Source organism: Balaenoptera musculus, chromosome 11, assembly GCF_009873245.2.
Source record: "Balaenoptera musculus isolate JJ_BM4_2016_0621 chromosome 11, mBalMus1.pri.v3, whole genome shotgun sequence".
NCBI classification, from domain to species: domain Eukaryota; kingdom Metazoa; phylum Chordata; class Mammalia; order Artiodactyla; family Balaenopteridae; genus Balaenoptera; species Balaenoptera musculus.
Window position 1 is genome coordinate 15,862,708 of NC_045795.1, and position 16,853 is coordinate 15,879,560.

The 16,853-nt window shown below is 47.7% G+C and overlaps 1 protein-coding gene across 2 annotated transcripts in view; it reads left to right on the top strand.

Moving 5' to 3' along the window:
* Positions 1 to 5,747: 5,747 nt before the first annotated feature.
* E2F3 (E2F transcription factor 3) overlaps positions 5,748 to 16,853 on the top strand; it is an 81,572-nt gene continuing 70,466 nt past the window's right edge. For both annotated transcript variants that reach the window (XM_036869779.1, XM_036869780.1), the window contains exon 1: positions 5,748 to 6,691. In XM_036869779.1, the coding sequence (XP_036725674.1) occupies positions 6,293 to 6,691 (399 nt within the window). In that variant the 5' untranslated portion in view covers positions 5,748 to 6,292. The remainder of the gene's footprint in view (positions 6,692 to 16,853) is intronic.

The following is a 16,853-nucleotide window of genomic DNA, read 5'->3' on the forward strand; positions in this document are numbered from 1 at the left end:
TACAAGAGTGTTCATCTTATAATAATTCATTAATCCATGATTTGTTTTGTTTAGGTTTCTGTATCTGTATTTTTTGTTTCGATAAAAATCTGTTTCAAAACGGCAAGGAAACACACACATTTGAGATAATACCTTTTTTTTCCATCCAGTATATTTTGTCTGAATCACATAACTTGTTAACTGAGCAGGAAGAGCTTTAGTAGAAGAGGCAATTTGCAATCACAGTGCAGTCTAAGTAAATAGTTACTAACAGTGGTAACGTTAGTTGCCCTAAGATTCTATTAACAAGGGAGTTTTCCTTGTCATCATTGCCTAGAAGCCAATTTGTAGAGCAGAGACTGCTAGGTCATGGGTGCCTCTGTGGCATTGTTTCCCATGTGTACCACCTGCATCACAATTATCCTGTTTATGATGCATATTCCTGGACTCCAACCGGAAATTCAGATTCAGTAGATGAGATGGGCAGCGATGCTCTGTGCTGTAAGTTCATCCTAGATTCATTTAAAAACGCAAAGGGGTCTTCCCAGGTGGCGCAGTGGTTGAGAATCTGCCTGCCAATGCAGGGGACACGGGTTCGAGCCCTGGTCTGGGAGGATCCCACATGCCGTGGAGCAACTAGGCCCGTGAGCCACAATTACTGAGCCTGTGCGTCTGGAGCCTGTGCTCTGCAACAAGAGAGGCCGAGATAGTGAGAGGCCCGCGCACCGCGATGAAGAGTGGCCCCCGCTTGCCGCAACTAGAGAAAGCCCTCGCACAGAAACAAAGACCCAACACAGCCATAAATAAATAAATAAATAAAAATAAAATGTCTTGTCTATAGTTAGCATTGGACAAATAAAAAAAACAAAACAAACAAAAAAAACGCAAAGGCTCTATCTAAACAGTACCTTCCTGGTCAGGGCAAAGAACTGAAGACAAAAAGCTCTACGCTGGTGCCCAAACTGCTATCTATAACAATAATGGTCAGTTTTCTAGGATGAGCACCTAGAAATTTTATTATTAGTGTTTGATGTGGTAATGGCTTAAGGCCATACTCCTCTTTCTTCCTAACCAGGAAAATAAAACAGAGAATGTTATTTCTATGTGGGCAACTAACTGAATTGCAATAGAAAAGACTTAGACTAGTTTTTTTCCAGACCCTAAAATTTAAAACTTTACACTCTCAATCCGATGTGACAACCAGATTTGGCTAAACTAAATTAGAGGCACAATTTAAACTTTAGATGTTCCAAAGATTTTCTGGGCTTGTGAACAGTTTCCTTAATCTCAATATAATATAATAATATTATATATTATTTATATAATAAATATATATTTATTACATAAATGTATTTATATAATATAAATATAATATTTCCATCTGAATATTTAATATTGAATTCCCATATTATAATAAATATATTATATTTATATAATAAATATAATATTATATATTTATATAATATATATTAAATAAATATATTATATCCCATATTATAAAAATATAATAAATATATTTATGTAATATAAATATAATAATATTTCCATCTGAAGATTTAATATTGAATTCCCAGAAAAACTGTTTAATAGTATTGTTTCTTGGGAGTTATTTATATAGATCTTACGGATGTTGCCAAAACTGTATCCGAAATTGAAAATGAAGACTTTTAGAGAAAATTGTAATGTCAAGTTTTATATCTATAGTATGTATAATGTACATATATACGTGTATATATGTGTATATGTATATGTGTGCGTGTGTGAATAAAAATTCAGAGCTTGTTATGGTAACCAGCAGGATGAGAAGGTGTAGTAGGGGATTGGAAACACCCATCAAGTTATTAGACAGAGGGGTGGCAACGCTAGCTGTAGCAATGGGATATAATGTGATACAATGTAGCAATGGGATATAAAGTCATACAGCTGACTGTGGACATCGATCTCTAGAGCATAAAGGAATTACCTGGAGGGACTTGTTAAATGAGATTCTTGGGTCCTGCCACAGGGATTCTGATTGGTTGCGAACCTGCACTTTTATAAGCTCCTTGGGTGAGTCTGCACCGGGTGGTCAAGAAGTGATACTTTGAAGAATCTTCAACAAGCTGGCGATAAGTTTCATCGATGTCCAGTAAGGAATAATATCTTGGCAGCAATCCAAAACAAGTGAGTAGCAGCTAAGAGGTCTGAGGTTCAGGTAGGCAGGCTAACAGACTGCATTAGTTTCTCAGGGCTGCCATAATAAATGACCACACACTGGGGAGCTGAAAACAACAGAAATTTATTCTATCACAGGTCTAGTGGCCAGAAGTCTGAAACGAAAGTGTTGGCAGGGTTCCGCTCCCTCCAGAGGCTCTAGGGGAGATTCTGTTCCTTGCTTCCTCCAGCTTCCGGTGGCTGTTGGCATTCCTTGTCTTCAGCTCCTCATCCTAACCTCCTCCTCTGTCTTCATGTCTTCACATGGCCATCTCCTCCTCTCTGCATGTCTCTCTTCTGGGTGTCTCTTTTTTTTTTTTTTTTTTTTTTAATTCAGAGAGGAGCACGAGGCTTTGTGTTTCTTTCTTTGTTATAAATTTATTTATTTGTTTATTTATTTTTGGCTGCGTTGGGTCTTTGTTGCTGTGCGCGGGCTTTCTCTAGTTGCGGTGAGCTGGGGCCACTCTTTGTTGTGGTGCACGGGCTTCTCATTGCAGTGGCTTCTCTTGTTGCAGAGCATGGGCTCTAGGTGCGCAGGGCTTCAGTAGCTGTGGCTTGCAAGCTCTAGAGCACAGGCTCAGTAGTTGTGGCGCATGGGCTTAGTTGCTCCACAGCATGTGGGATCTTCCCGGACCAGGGCTCGAACCCATATCCCCTGCACTGGCAGGCGGATTCTTAAGCACTGTGCCACCAGGGAAGCCCCTAGGTGTCTCTTATGAGAACACTTGTCATTAGATTTAGGGCCCATCCAGATAATCCAGAATGATCTCATTTCAAGATTCTTAACTTAATTACACCTGCAAAGACCCTTTTTCCAAATAAGGTCACAACCACAGGTTCTAGAGATTAGGACAAAGACATGTTCTGGGGGGACGGGCACCATTCAAACAACAACACAGGCCAATTCTGGGACAACTAGCTGCCTTGGGTCACGGTCAGAGCAAGGGAAAGGGTGGTGGTGATTGGCAAGAATAGTCTGGCTCTAGTGCTAGAGCAGTCTGACCTTTGCGGGAAGGTCTTGGGGACTCAGACTTAGTAAGCAACCAGAAGCTGGCCATGAACAGATGAGCAGGTTAGAGTAGGATGAGCAGCAGAGCTGACTTTATTACCTTGAACTTCGGAGTCAGGATTCTATAATCCCTACTAACCAAGACATGATCGTGCTCCTGCCCTGTGATAAAGCTAAGCTGCCACAGTAAGTGGACATCTGGGGCAGTATAAAGATTAGAGGCTGGGAGTCAGCTTGGACTACAAAGAGCTGCAAAGCACAATCACACAAACAAGTAGAATCATAAGTACCTACCACTTATTGAGCACTTGCTGTATACCTGGTAAAGTGCCATTATTATTGCCTCTTTTCATCATAATCTTGCAATACCGGTACTACAATATGGGTTCCCATTGAACATACAAGAACACAGGCTTTTAAAGATTAAAGTTATATAGCCAATAAGTGGCAGAGCTAGAATTTAAACCAGATCACTCCAGCTCCAAAGCCCATTTTCTTTCTTCTAAAACATGCTACCTCTCCACAAATTAATAGCCTGCCCCAAATTTTAGCATCTTAACTTCTAACACCTCCTCTTCTCTCTTTGAACCCTTCCCACCCCATCCTGTGGTTCACTAGGCATAAAATGTCAAAACATCTGTTTCTCTACCGAATACCCTACATTAAAAATTATAACTTGGCTAAGGTAGAATGGTAAATATTTCAAAGCTTTCTAAACCAGAACCACAGGTGTGAATCTAGATGGTGAACACTTGCTCCCTTGTGACTGTGTTATATCCATCTTACTGTGACCAGTAAAGAGGAGTGTGAGGAGTTCAAGCAGAGACTCTGTGCACAGTCCCAGGTCCTAGGCTTGTCTCTAATCTTAAAATGCAGGTCTTATAATGACTGTGCATGTTGCACCGTTCCCTCCTCCCAAAATCCCCACAAGAGCCACCAAAATGCATGCTGCCAGTGACGTTCTACAGCTGGTGATATCCAAGTAGTTACAGTACAAGTTTCCTCCATAGTGACCCACAGTGGAAAGTAACTTTGATGGAACAAGGTCAAGGAAGTTGCTAATACCTTATGCCTCTAGCCCAACCAGCAATTGATGCCCCTTGAATACCACCTAATCTGCCCTAAAGATAGTGTCAGTTTGATGACACATATCATTTATGTCAGTAAATGTTTGGCTACTGGGCCTTGGATCCTCAATTAGCTTGAGTGCAAGACCAAAATATTCCTGAGCCTGGTGCAAGGTGTAACAGTACTTTGAGTTCACCCTATTTCAGGTAACAGGACTGAAGTAGTAAGGACTCCTAGCCTGAACTGACATATCTTGTCAGGCCTTTCAGAAGACTGAGCATATGAGTTTTGAAAATTAATAATAATAATAATAATAAAAGTCTTGCAAAAGGGCTTGAGGTATTGCAATGCTCATCACCCAGTGAGCACCAGATCAGCAGCTATTTTGTGCAGTTCTCAGTGACTGGAACTGTAAATGATGACCTGACCTAGGTACACCTTTTCCCACAACCTGCCGGGGTCCCTTTTCCTGCTCAGTCTCACAGGCGCAATCTTCAATTTTAAGACCCATGAACACTTGCACAAACACAGAAGTCAATTTGACAATAATATTTTTCTGGTGGCAATTTCTAGCTTACTTTAAAAAATTCTTTTAAAATATTTTGGAATAGGTTTGGGTCGTCGTGTCAGAGAACTTGGTAGGATACCGAAATTGTAAAGTGCTCGTGCCCAGCGTGCAGCGTTTGTTAGGAGCAAGACGTCATCGTGGGAAGCACGTACGTCTTCGGATTACTGTTTGGCGGATTAGAAACACGCAAATCAGACCTAGGTTAGCCCAGATTAACTGCCCTGGGTGCTTCTGGGCCAGTGGGTAGGGTTTTGGGGGTGTCTGCTGGACTCAAACCAGTACTTGTGGTAAGATTTCACTCGGCAAAACATTCGTAGTTAATTTTTACTTAAACCCCATCCAGGCTAATAATGAAGCTGCCGGTAATGATCTGGAATGGTAACTAAATGGTGCCCGCAATCACGTCAGTCGAACCTACTGCCCCCACGATTCTGTCGGCCCACATGCTTCTGTCCATCAGCCTCGGCCTTGGGATCAGCTCTCGCCGCGGCATTGGTCGGATTTCAGGAAGAGAGAAACCCACGATTTAAAGGGCTCAGTTTCCACCTGCCAGGCGTCGTTCGCAAGGTCCAACTTGCCTTTGGCATATACTTGGGAGAATCTCTCGCTGTTGTTCATCTATTACACTGACTGGTCAAACGGAAGAGAGTTCCCGAAAGTGTCTCCTTTAGTCACCTTGACAATTTACAAAAGCGAAACTTGCGCTCTAGGTTAGATCCACACTGAGTCTGCGGGGCGCGGAGTCCCTGCCCAGGTCAGCAGCGCCCGCCCGGCTGGCGGGCGGGGACAGGGGCGGAGCCTGCACCAGGCGTGGTCTTCCGTGGGAGAGAAGGCGGACTTTACCCCCACCTCCTAAAACCCCTACTCCCTCCCAGCCAATCAAGGAAGCATATGCAAATAGGGCCCCTGTCGCCCCGGCAACCATGATGCACGGCAGCCAATGGAAACCGGCAAGTTGCGACCCTGCTCCGTGATTGGGACGGAAGGAAGGAGACAGAGGCCCAATGGGCTGTGGGAACGGTCCTCGGCGGGTTGAGGGGCGGGGATATGCAAATATGGTTTGAAAAGCCGGCGGGAAATCTGAGTTTCGCGGGAGGACCTTGGCGCGTAAACCGTATCCCTTCATTCATTGTCAGCAGCAGCTTCCTGGAGCCATTTTTCAGCTGCCGGCCGCAGCACCCGTGCTGCCGCCGCCGCCTCGCAATCCATTGCATCGGCCGCCCCCGACGCCTCCATCCCCCCTCGGGGCCCGATATCCGTGCGCCCGGGACCCTCCTCTCTCCAGAGCCCCGATTATTTTTGGCCCCCGGGGCCCGGGCGGTGCGGAAAAATAAAAAGAAAAGGGAGAGAAGGGGCTCGGAAGCGCCGGGCGGGGAGGAGAGAAGGAGAGACTTGGAAACTCCGACTGCAAATAATAAAGAAATTGAAAACAATACGTTAATATACCATAGCAATAAAAAGAGCAGGAGCGAGAGATGAGAAAGGGGATCCAGCCCGCCCTGGAGCAGTACCTGGTGACCGCCGGGGGTGGGGAGGGGGCGGCTGTCGTCGCCGCCGCCGCTGCAGCCTCCATGGACAAAAGGGCACTGCTAGCCAGCCCCGGCTTCCCCGCCGCCGCCACCGCCGCTGCTGCCGCCGCCCCGAGCGCGTACATCCAGATCCTCACCACGAACACTTCCACCACCTCCTGTTCCTCCTCCCTCCAAAGCGGCGCCGTCGCCGCCGGCCCCCTCCTCCCCAGTGCCCCCGGCGTGGAGCAGACCGCCGGCAGCCTCCTCTACACCACGCCGCACGGACCCTCCAGCAGAGCCGGGCTGCTGCAGCAGCCACCAGCGCTGGGACGCGGCGGCGGCGGCGGCGGCGGCGGCCCTCCGGTAATGCCCTCCCGTTCCCACCGTCCCCAGCCCGGGCGGGAGGTGGGCTCGCACCGCGCGGGGTGGTGGGCGCGCTGCGGGCCGCCCTGGGAGAGCGCGGGGCCGAGCGTCGTGGGCCTCGGCGGCTGCCCCTCCAACGAGGGTTTATTGTTAGACTTGTGTGTTCCCCCCCAGCCCCCGAAGGGTCTGGGGGGCTCCGCCAGGCAAGCGGGGCAGCGGGGATCGTCTTGGCGCGAACCACATCAAACACTCCGAAACTTTTCGCGGCCCCCCCTTCCTTTCCTGCACTTTTCCCTACCCCCACTCTCCCCTCCCCTCCAACTCGAAGCTTCCTCTTTCTCGGGCGTAGGAAGGGGTCACGCCCCGGATGGAGAAGGGGGTGGGGGAGGGAGTAGTGAACTGGGGAGTGGGAGACTCCAGGGGGGTGGAAACCGGGGGGCCCTGGGGGTGATGGCCGCCCGCCGGCCTCGGAGGCCCGTTGGCAGCCGGGGGTCCCTAAGGCGTGCTCGGAGTGCAGGGGCTTTGCCAGGCTGCGCTTGACACATTTTGGGATCTGTAACTCCCGGCAACAAAGGGGCTGGGGGAAGCCGAGGGGGGAGGTGGAGCTGGAAGCCGGCTGCAGGCCGGGGCGTGGGCTGTCTGGGGGTGAGGGGCTAGCGGGCGGGCGCCCCGGCCTGGGTGCATCCCGGTGGTGGCAGCGGCGGCGCCCGCGTGGCCCGAGCGCCCGGGCCTGCCTCGCCGGGCCCCGGGCCTGCCCTTGACCCGCCTCTCCCCTTGCCCCTTCCTTCCCCGCCCTGTCCCCCTCTCCGCCCCCCGGCGACGGAGGGCGGGGGCAGCCGTGTTCCCGTCCCGCCGCCTGGGTCTGTCCCTCTCCCCGGGACCCGCCGGTGACGTTTCGCACACGTGCGCGGAGGACGCGCCTGTGACTGGGGAGGAGGCGGCGGCGGGAGGGGGCGCTGGAGGGGGAGAGGGGGCACCCACTTCCTCCTGCTCGCCGGCTCCCTGGCCTGGGACGGTCCCGGCGCCCTCGCACCCGCCCCCGGAGCGGCCACCCTCCCTCTCCTCTCCCCAACCCCCTCCACGGGCGCCCGCCCTCGCCCGGCGCCGCCGGTCCGTTCGGCCCTCCGGGCCCCCTCTCCAGCCGGCCCCCCCCCACCTCCCCCCGGAGCCAGGCTGGTTTCGGAAATGCCCTTACAGCAGCAGGTTAGTGACCGGGACGGCTCGGGGGCCGCCGCCGCCGCGGGGGCACCGGATTCTGTTGGGGGTTGGAGCCGTGAGGGTAGGCGGTTGAGCGGGGTTTTGGAGTGGGAACGGGGGGTTGGGTGCTCGAGGGAAATGAGTAAGCAAGAAAAATCTAACTAAGTAAATGCCCGGCCTCCGGTTCTAGGAACCTCCGGGCAGGAGTGTCCGCCCCAGGGGGTGGGTATGGTGTTTACGTGTGTTTTTTTCTAGGGGGCCGAGGGATGGGCGATCGAAAACCGGAGGGGGGGCTTCTCGCCAATGGCCGAGTTGAGCTCTGTTTTCTATCTTCCTTCCCTTGTGCTGGAGGGGGAGGGGGGGGGTCAGAGGGTAGGGTGTCTGTAGGATTCCCAGGCCACCCGCCACCCCCTCCCTTTGTCCCTGTAATTTATAAAGCGCCTTTGAGAGATGATTTAGGTCAGTATGCGGCTTCTCTTTTTGTTGATACTAGAAAGAAGTGTGGCCCGGAGGTCTTCCTCCTTTCTCCTTTTCTCTCCTTCATTCCCTTCCTCCATGCCTCCTGTCTTCACCCTCGTGGTGAGGCTCGGCCCCCACGAGGCTAGAAACGAACCAAACCCAGTTAGATAAATGGTTGGCTGATAATATCAGTCGTTGACCTCACCTTGTCTCGGCTCCGAATGGACTGAATTTTTGAAGAATCAAGAATCAAGGGGTCTTTAAGAGAGTGGGCACCGAGGCAACACTTTGGGGGATGAGATGGGTTTTGGAATAATGAAAAATCTTAATTCATGACTCTTCCCAATTTCTCCTCGAGTTGGATCTTAACTGCTTTGCAGCCCCAGAGATACTTGCTAGGGATGTGTGATACCGTCTCAGTCAAAGAAGCTCATGGTGTTTTAGTGACTAGGGTCTGCCAGCAGGGGGGAAAGCGTACAGTACCTGCTTACACATAACAGTATCCAGTGTGCCGGATTCTCAGACACGAGAATATGCCATGCTTTTATTAGCATTAAATACTATTACTGACTTGACCTAAACGTGCTTGGATATATTTTAAGCATATTTGCCCCCTACAGGGTTCTGTCACTATATCATAAACCTAATCTGAAACAACCAGCTATTGACATACTTCTGGGACTTGATTCAGATTTATGGGAGGGTAGTTTTGACAATGGGAAATTGTGAGACGACCAGTTTGCGCTTTTTTTTTTTCCTTTTGAATTTTAGCCCACCTGGGCCAGGTCTCTGAAACTGTCTAGCCAAACTTCTATGTAATTCATTGTATTTAAGTATTTAAAGTGTAAAAAATTACCCTCACCACCTTCCAAGCTACTTCAAAACTTTATCCTCCTTGCCATGAGATTATTATTCCAAAATCATGATCACTGTATATAAAGTTTGGTTTCTAATTATATTAGAGTCTAATTATATTAGACTTCTATTTAAGTCTTGAACTTTTATTGATATTCTTTCCCTAAGCAGGAGGGACAACATGGGGATAGCTAAGTGATTGGCTGAGCAAAGAGATCATTTAAACACTTTCCATCCAAGAAGAGGTTGAGAACTCCTGTTCAAGTGGCCACAGTTACAGACCCACCTGGTTCTGATTCCATGTTCTGTCTCTAGAACAACCAGGAGCATATTCTTCACCTTTTTTTAAAGTGGAAAATACATATATATACATATGTATATCTCAGTACTACCTTACTAGCTGTAATTGCCTCTGTCATTTACAGGTCGTTGGATCTTAGGCAAATAACTTAAACTCTCACAACACAGTTTCCTCTTCTGTAAAACAGGGATAATAACAGTACGAACTTGAAAGTTCCTTTTAAGGGTTAAATATGATAATGCATGTAAAACAGCACAGTGCCAGGTAAATAGTAGATGCCCAATAAAATGAATATTCAGAAATTTATATTGTTTTGGAACTTAGAGAAATAATGTAAGACCATGTGCACACTGCCCCTTTGTTGACATATATGAGTAAAATGGTTAAAAGTTTTTAAAAATGATATGTAATTAACTATTTATACCTAGTTAACTTGAGTTTATAAATCCATAAATCATGGCTCTCCTAAGAATGGATAAAATAGGGACACGTCAGTACCACAGGCCTATGTTAGAGATGGTGGTGATGAACTGCCCCAGCATGAGCTTGTGCCTTGAGTTGTGACAAATTTAGATCAACTCATCCTCACTTTTTTGCCTCGCTCCTCCCTTGATTGCATGGACCGGCCGTCTTTTGCGTGCAGCCCATGCTTAGTGGCTTTTGTAGAACTGAACTCTTAATCATCACCATGTCAGAGACATGCACTAGATAAATTCAGTTCTAGATGGTGAGCTGTTGCACATGGAAGGAGTCTAGAGAAACCAGAGTCACAAGTGCTATATATTTTCTGGAACTGAAAGGGCTTCATCATTTTCTGCCTCTGCTAAAAAGAAGCTGAAATGATTTCATTCCGCTTCTAGAAAGTTTGGGATCTATTAATGCAAGAGACAATGGCCTGTCACATGTGATTTAATTTAATCCAGTCATAGCATCCCACTGATTGGACTTTGGGAAGGAACCCACAATGCTTGAAATTTCCCTGTAAGAATGGAGAAACCATAGGTGCTACAGCTGAGTTTCTTTCCTGTATAAGTATAAAAGAAGAAAAATGCTGGGTTCCTGTGGTTCTGTAGCCAATAATCTTGCTTCTGCTGAGATAGATGGTTGGTGCCAAGTTTAAGCTAGGAGAGAATTTTTAGTCACTACATACCCCAAAATGGAAGTTTTAATATAATGCAGTGCCCAGACTCAGGCAGTACAAATAGCTCCACTATAATCAGTACCCAGGGCACCACTCTAATCATCCTCTGAAACAAAGCACCCTTAAACGTGGCTCTGTGAGCTAAGGAACCCAAGCTTGTGAACAGGAAAGGATTTTTTTTTGTTGTCGTTTTTCTATAAATCGTCACCTTATGTAATACTTGGAAGAGTAGATTCTGAGATTAATGTTGTGCTGTGTAAAGCTAACATCAAAACAGAAAATAATACTCTAAGCTTAGACATGAATAGATAATAGCACCTGGAGATTGAAAGTTTGGAGGGAAAAGTGGCTTTTATTCTCACTTCTCATAGGTATAATCCATATGGTCTTTTATTGCCATCCCCAAAGACACACCATCCATACCTTTAGCCTTTTTCCAAAGGACCTGGACCCACTTGGCAAGGCTTCAAACATTCATAGTTGATTTTTCTGGCTGGTTTTCTAATTTAACGTGACTTAACATATATTCCATTTGTATGTCTCGTTTACATCCACTTTCCCAGGCTGACTGACTCCAATTCCTTTTTAATCACCTACTTTCTACTAACATTTTAAACTAGGAAGAGTGAAAGATCAGCCACTGCCTGTGCTCATTAAATCACATCCCTCCTAGATGCCCATGAAACCACCCCAAATAGTGCAAGGCAAAGAAGGTAGATTGCAATTCTTATCAGATGCTCTGTTTCATTTTGGTTTTTAAAGAGAGGAACTTCCCTGAATTCTTTGAGGTACTAAGCATGTGGTTTAATGCATATTTTTCATGCTTGTTAGCAGCTTAAAAGTGTTTCGGGGACTGTATTTACAATTGCTAAGAAGCATTTTTTCTACTAATCATTTTTCATGGGACTAAGAAGGGAAGCTAACTGGGAAAGCAGTAAGTATAGGAAACCACTAATGGTATCTCCTTCCTCCTACACTGACCTTCTCTCTGCCTCCCAAGAGTGGCTTGGAAAATGTATCTTACACGACGAAAAGTTATACAACAGAAGGGACAGAAAGACAACAGCTGGGATGGGGTAAGGAATCCTGGAGGGCAGGAGTAGGGTTGATATAGAGGGATAATACATATAGCTTTGGGGCCAGTAAGAAGGAAATCGGTTTATTTTCTGTTGTCACTTTTGCTTCACATGCTCTCCTCCCAAAGCAATGCGTTTTTAGAACTCAAAGAATGTGTAAGTTACAAGGATGCATTCTCAGTCCGCCTCCAACCTTAACTGGGGGTCAATCTTGTTGCTGTGACGGCCACAATCATCTACAATATAACTTTGAAGGGGAAGAGATAAAGCCCACTGGTTGCCAGGTTGCCATCACAAAGCCTGGGCCCCTTGCTTTGCTGGAGAACCTGGGTGAAACAGACCACTGCGTAGCTTTGTAAACTAAGGCCGGGGTTTTTGTCAGCGGAGGTTGATAGCAGTGAGAATGGACAGCTGATGGAATAGAGAGGAGATAGGAGGAAGTAAGAAGAATAAAAGTAATTGACTTCAGTCTGCTTTCTATTACTGTAGCCCAACCCTCTGGGGCTATTTCTAGTGTCCAGACAACATTCTTATAACTAATTCTTCTAATTAGCATAGGCAATAATTGATATTCCCAACTGTCTTTGAATCGTAACATGTGAGAGCTGTAAAGCAAGAGTCATCATCAGACCCAATCCCCTTCATTTTGCAGGGTAGGAAATTAAGACCCAATGCAGTTGTTACTTACCCAAGGTCACAAGCTAACTAGTGGCAAAGCCAGAACTGAAACTGGAGACTGGAATTCTTAGAAGCAGCCCCATTTGCCAAGAGAAAGTTAACTAAGTCTCATGTGCCCTATATGGGAAAATTGGGATGTGTAGAATACATTTTAGATTGCCTTCAGGAATGGTTACATTTTTAAAATAGACACATACAGAAGTGTCCTTTGAACAGTTGGCTTTAGAGTGACAGCTCATTCTCAAAGGTACAAAATAAGCCACGCTCCTTTAGATGTTCAATGAAAGGGAATTTTAAAAAATGGAAGGAATGACTGACTCTTATAGAAACATGATAGTAGCCTTCTTAAAGCTTTATTTGTTATTTGCAAATTTTTGTGGATATGACACTTCCGGTGCTCAAATGGTGAAACATACTTCACTGAGAATAGAACCTGAAAGGATTTTTGCCGCTCTCTTCAGGAGAAGGGCACAGTACAGCTCTGGTGTTGGAGGTTTGTCCTGGGCTGTCCACATCCTGGGTGACTGTTGTGGTTTTCAGAGGTCCTGGGGCCCTTGCCCAGTGACATTAGACCAGGTGCCCTTCCTTCAGGAAGATTGCTGGTTTAACAAAGTTTAACTCAGGGGAAGAAGTCCTCATCCCCTAAAAACCAGAACTAATTTCCTTAAAACGTCTTCTTTTCCTTGTGGAATTGAGAAAGCTTAAAAATAGAATCACTTCAAGCCCTGAAGCCTAAAAGTGAAACATAATCCAATGTCGCTGTAGTTCACCAACGCGTTAGGGGCGGGGATATATGGCTTGTCTATAAACCACAAACCAGAAAGGTGCCATGTGTAGGTGCGGTCTTAGATCAGGGAGCAACTGCTGGTGAGACCTGTAGTTACCAGTGAAGCTGATTTCCCCTGGAGGACTTTATGGTGGATGGAGTCCATCTCAGGTAGCAGAGGAGCTGAACGCCCTTGGTCCTCCCAGCCAGCTCATGCCTGGCTACCCAGGAGATCCCGGTGGCTCCTCCAGCACGCGCCTGACTGCTGAGAAGCGCTCCCCCAAGCTCTGGTTTTCATGATCCTGAAAGTGGCAGCTCTGGACACTGGGGGTCACAGGAGGTCAGCTCAGAGCCTATAGATTTCACCCCTCCCTTGCCCTTTTTCCACGTCTGATGCTTTGAGGCTCCAGAAATATATAACCAGAGCAGCAGTCCTGTGACCCCATCCCTCATGAGCCTTTCTGGGTCTGGCAGCCCTCAGGAGAGGTGAAGGCTTATATGTACCTAACCCACACCCTCCACCTAAAAGGCAAACTGAAGGGCAGCCAAGTATACGAGTCAGACGATGGAGCCTGAAGCCAGAGTGTCTGAGTTCTTATTCTGTGTGACTTTGGGCAACTCTGCTTAACCTCTGCGTCTTAATTTCCTCACCTGTAAAATGGGGAAATCATAGTAGCTACCTCATGGGGATCGGGACCATTAAATGAGTTCATATTTGTCAGGTGCCTAGACCGGTGCCTGACCCATGGGAAGGATTCAGTAGATACGTGGTGGAATTGCCCTTTTCTTCCATGGCTGTCTCTTGGGCCCATCCTTTGGTGGTTTAGTTTCTGAACCAGCCCTTGCGTTCATCCAGACCCAGTTTACACCTCTAAAAATGGCGGTGATGAGGAGGAGGAGTGAACCACGGGGCGGTTTTCTCCCAGCCTACTCTGTAGGATCTTTGTATCTCTTTATAAGCCGTCCATGGACTTGGGAGACAGAGCAGAAAAGATACGCGTCTTATTATAGTAGTCCTTTCGGTAGTGATAAGTGTCATGACGAAAATCTTTATTTCTGTGATTATCTGTGTTAATAAAGTTGCACTCTTAACATGATTTCACTCCTGTACAGTAAACTAGGGCTTAAGACTGAATGGTGGAGATCAGGGTGTCTGAGGTGTCTGGAGCCCTGCAGGACTGGAGGCCCCAGTCAGTGTGGCGGTGGGGGAGCTACCTGCGAGCCCCCCTGTCCCCTTCTCTTCTCCCTCTCTCAGTGCCTAGTTGTTTAGTGTGTTAATGCCTGTTCCTCCCACTTACCCCTCACCTCTCCCTCTGCCTGGCTTTTAGAAGGAGGCCAGAATCACAGCCTTCACGGGCTGCTTCCGTGACTTACCAAATTAATTACAACCTTTTTCCCTAGCGTTGGAGGTCCAGTGAAATCTCGCCCTTCCCGTTCTGCTTCCCATCCCTCCCCACTGGGGTCCTGGCATGGCACAGTGCTTACAGTGGCTGCTACTTTCCCTCCGGTGCATTTATCTGCTTGTTCCTCTTGCAGCCGTCCTTCCCACCAGCCTGTCAAGGACGCCCCCTGCACAGAGCCTTCCCTGATTCCCCAGGCCTTGGGTCCCTCCCTTCCCTCAAGTTGCTGCTTCCTTCCTGTAGCACGTCTTAGTCTACCTTGTATCCTCATCAGTGGTGCCCTTGGCTTACTCTTCCTCCAAACCCACAAGCTTCAGGAAACCAGTCTGTGGTTTTCTCATCGTGTCGTCCTTGCAATGCCTTCTCCGTTGTGGACGCTCAAATATTCGACAAGAGGCGTTGTCATTAGGCACCCACAGTGTGCTTGGCACCCCAGTCTTCCTGTTGAGGATGCAAAAGAAGTATGAAGTGTGATCCACCCACTCTTGAGTTTATAGTCTGTTTGGAGAGACAGGCTTTAAACACAAGTTGAGTCGCAAGCAAGACTAAACAGGAGTCAAACAAGACTCATCTTGTCCTCGGTTGTACAGTATCGACAGGATGTGCCAGCTGGACCATGGGAATGGGCAGGCCATGGTTCCCATGGTCACTGGACCTTAGAGCACATTTGGGTGTATATTTGAATCATCTTGGCACTTTCGAGAAATACCCCTATCTAGACGTGAGTATTTTTTGGAAGTGTCCCAGGTCATTTTAACGTGCACTCAATTGGAACCGCTGGAGTAGGTGGACGGGGAAGGTTTGGGAGGCTGTTCATGGCTGGGGAAACGTCATGAGGCCAAGGTAGGAAGGCAGGAGGTCAGCTAGCATAAGGAGACCGGTTGGACTGGTGTCAATATGGGGGAATAATAGGACCTAACACTGGATACATTGGTAAAGTTGGTCTGGAATAGAGATTGCCTTCCTACAAGGGCCGGGCAGGGAATTAACTGGGGGGTATGGAAAGGTGGGGATAAGTACTGTGGGAGTTGGGCTTGGACAAAGAAGAAATGCCCTATCAGAAGGCAGCCGAGGAGGGACCCCGCCCCAGGTGATGGCTTCCAGAGAGGAAAGCAGGTCCCATTTGTTGCCAGATCTTCCATTTTCTTAAAATGCCAGAAATCTACCAGCTTTAAAATGCAGGCTCAATTAAAACGGAAAATGTGCAAGCCAAACAAAATAGGTCTCTGGGCCAGATTTGGCTTCAGGGCTGCCACTCAGCAGTCTCTGGTCTATGGGATAATAATAGCTAATGTTTATCAAGTGCCCACGCGCATGGAGGGCACTAAAGTAAGTGCTTTATGCGCATTAACACATTATCCACATAACCTATGAAGTGGGTATTATTACCATGCTTGTCCTGCACAGGAAGAAGCAGACAATGAGGGGTTAAGAGGCTGGCTCAGGGCTCCGCGGATGAGAGAGGCAAGTGAAATTGAACCCAAGGAGCCTGGCTCCAAAGTCTGCAGACCCCAGAAACCTGGGCCAGGTGCACTGGTACCCCATGCCGACCCTTGTACCAGCTTCTGGACTTCCAGGTCATTGCCAAGGCAAACCATCCAAAGACGAGTGACCCAAAACCCAAAGGAGGTGAAACAAAAAGCACTCCCAAGGGGCTGAGAACTTAGGGGGTCCAAGCAAGCACTGTTGCCTGGCACCAACACCACTGGGAACCGGGGTGATACGCTGGACACCCGGCCCTCAAGGGATTTACTTTACCCTATAGCAGGAAGACTTTCCATTCTGTCGGGTCTGGGGTCCTGCCTGGAACAGGTTACCAAGTGGACAGAAAGGCAGAAATTCCCCTGGGAAGAAAAGTAGGGCATACCATTTAGAGCATGGGTGCTACAGAGTTGATGAGTCTGGAAGCAGCGCAGCAACAGTGATGGTGTGAAAGGCAAGATGGAAGTGAGAGACAGGCTGAGGGAGAAAAGAAATACAAGACCTTGACTCCCAAGATGGTTAGCTCCTGGGGCTGAAAGAATGGACACGGCTGAGCTTTTCCTCCATCAGGGTTTGCACCCCGTGGAGGGAATGGTGAGTTTGGAATGAGCTGGCTGTGAGGGATGCCGTGGGCCACCCAGCTTTCTAAGAGGCTAGGACCCAGCCCTGGGAATGTGGTTTTGGCACAGAGGTTAAAGTGGAGGGCTTGATGAACAACAGACAGCCAAGACTGGCCTCCTTAGCTTAAAAAAACAAAAAATTAACGTGGTGCTACAAAAACCTTTGATCATTTTCACTTCTCCTTCT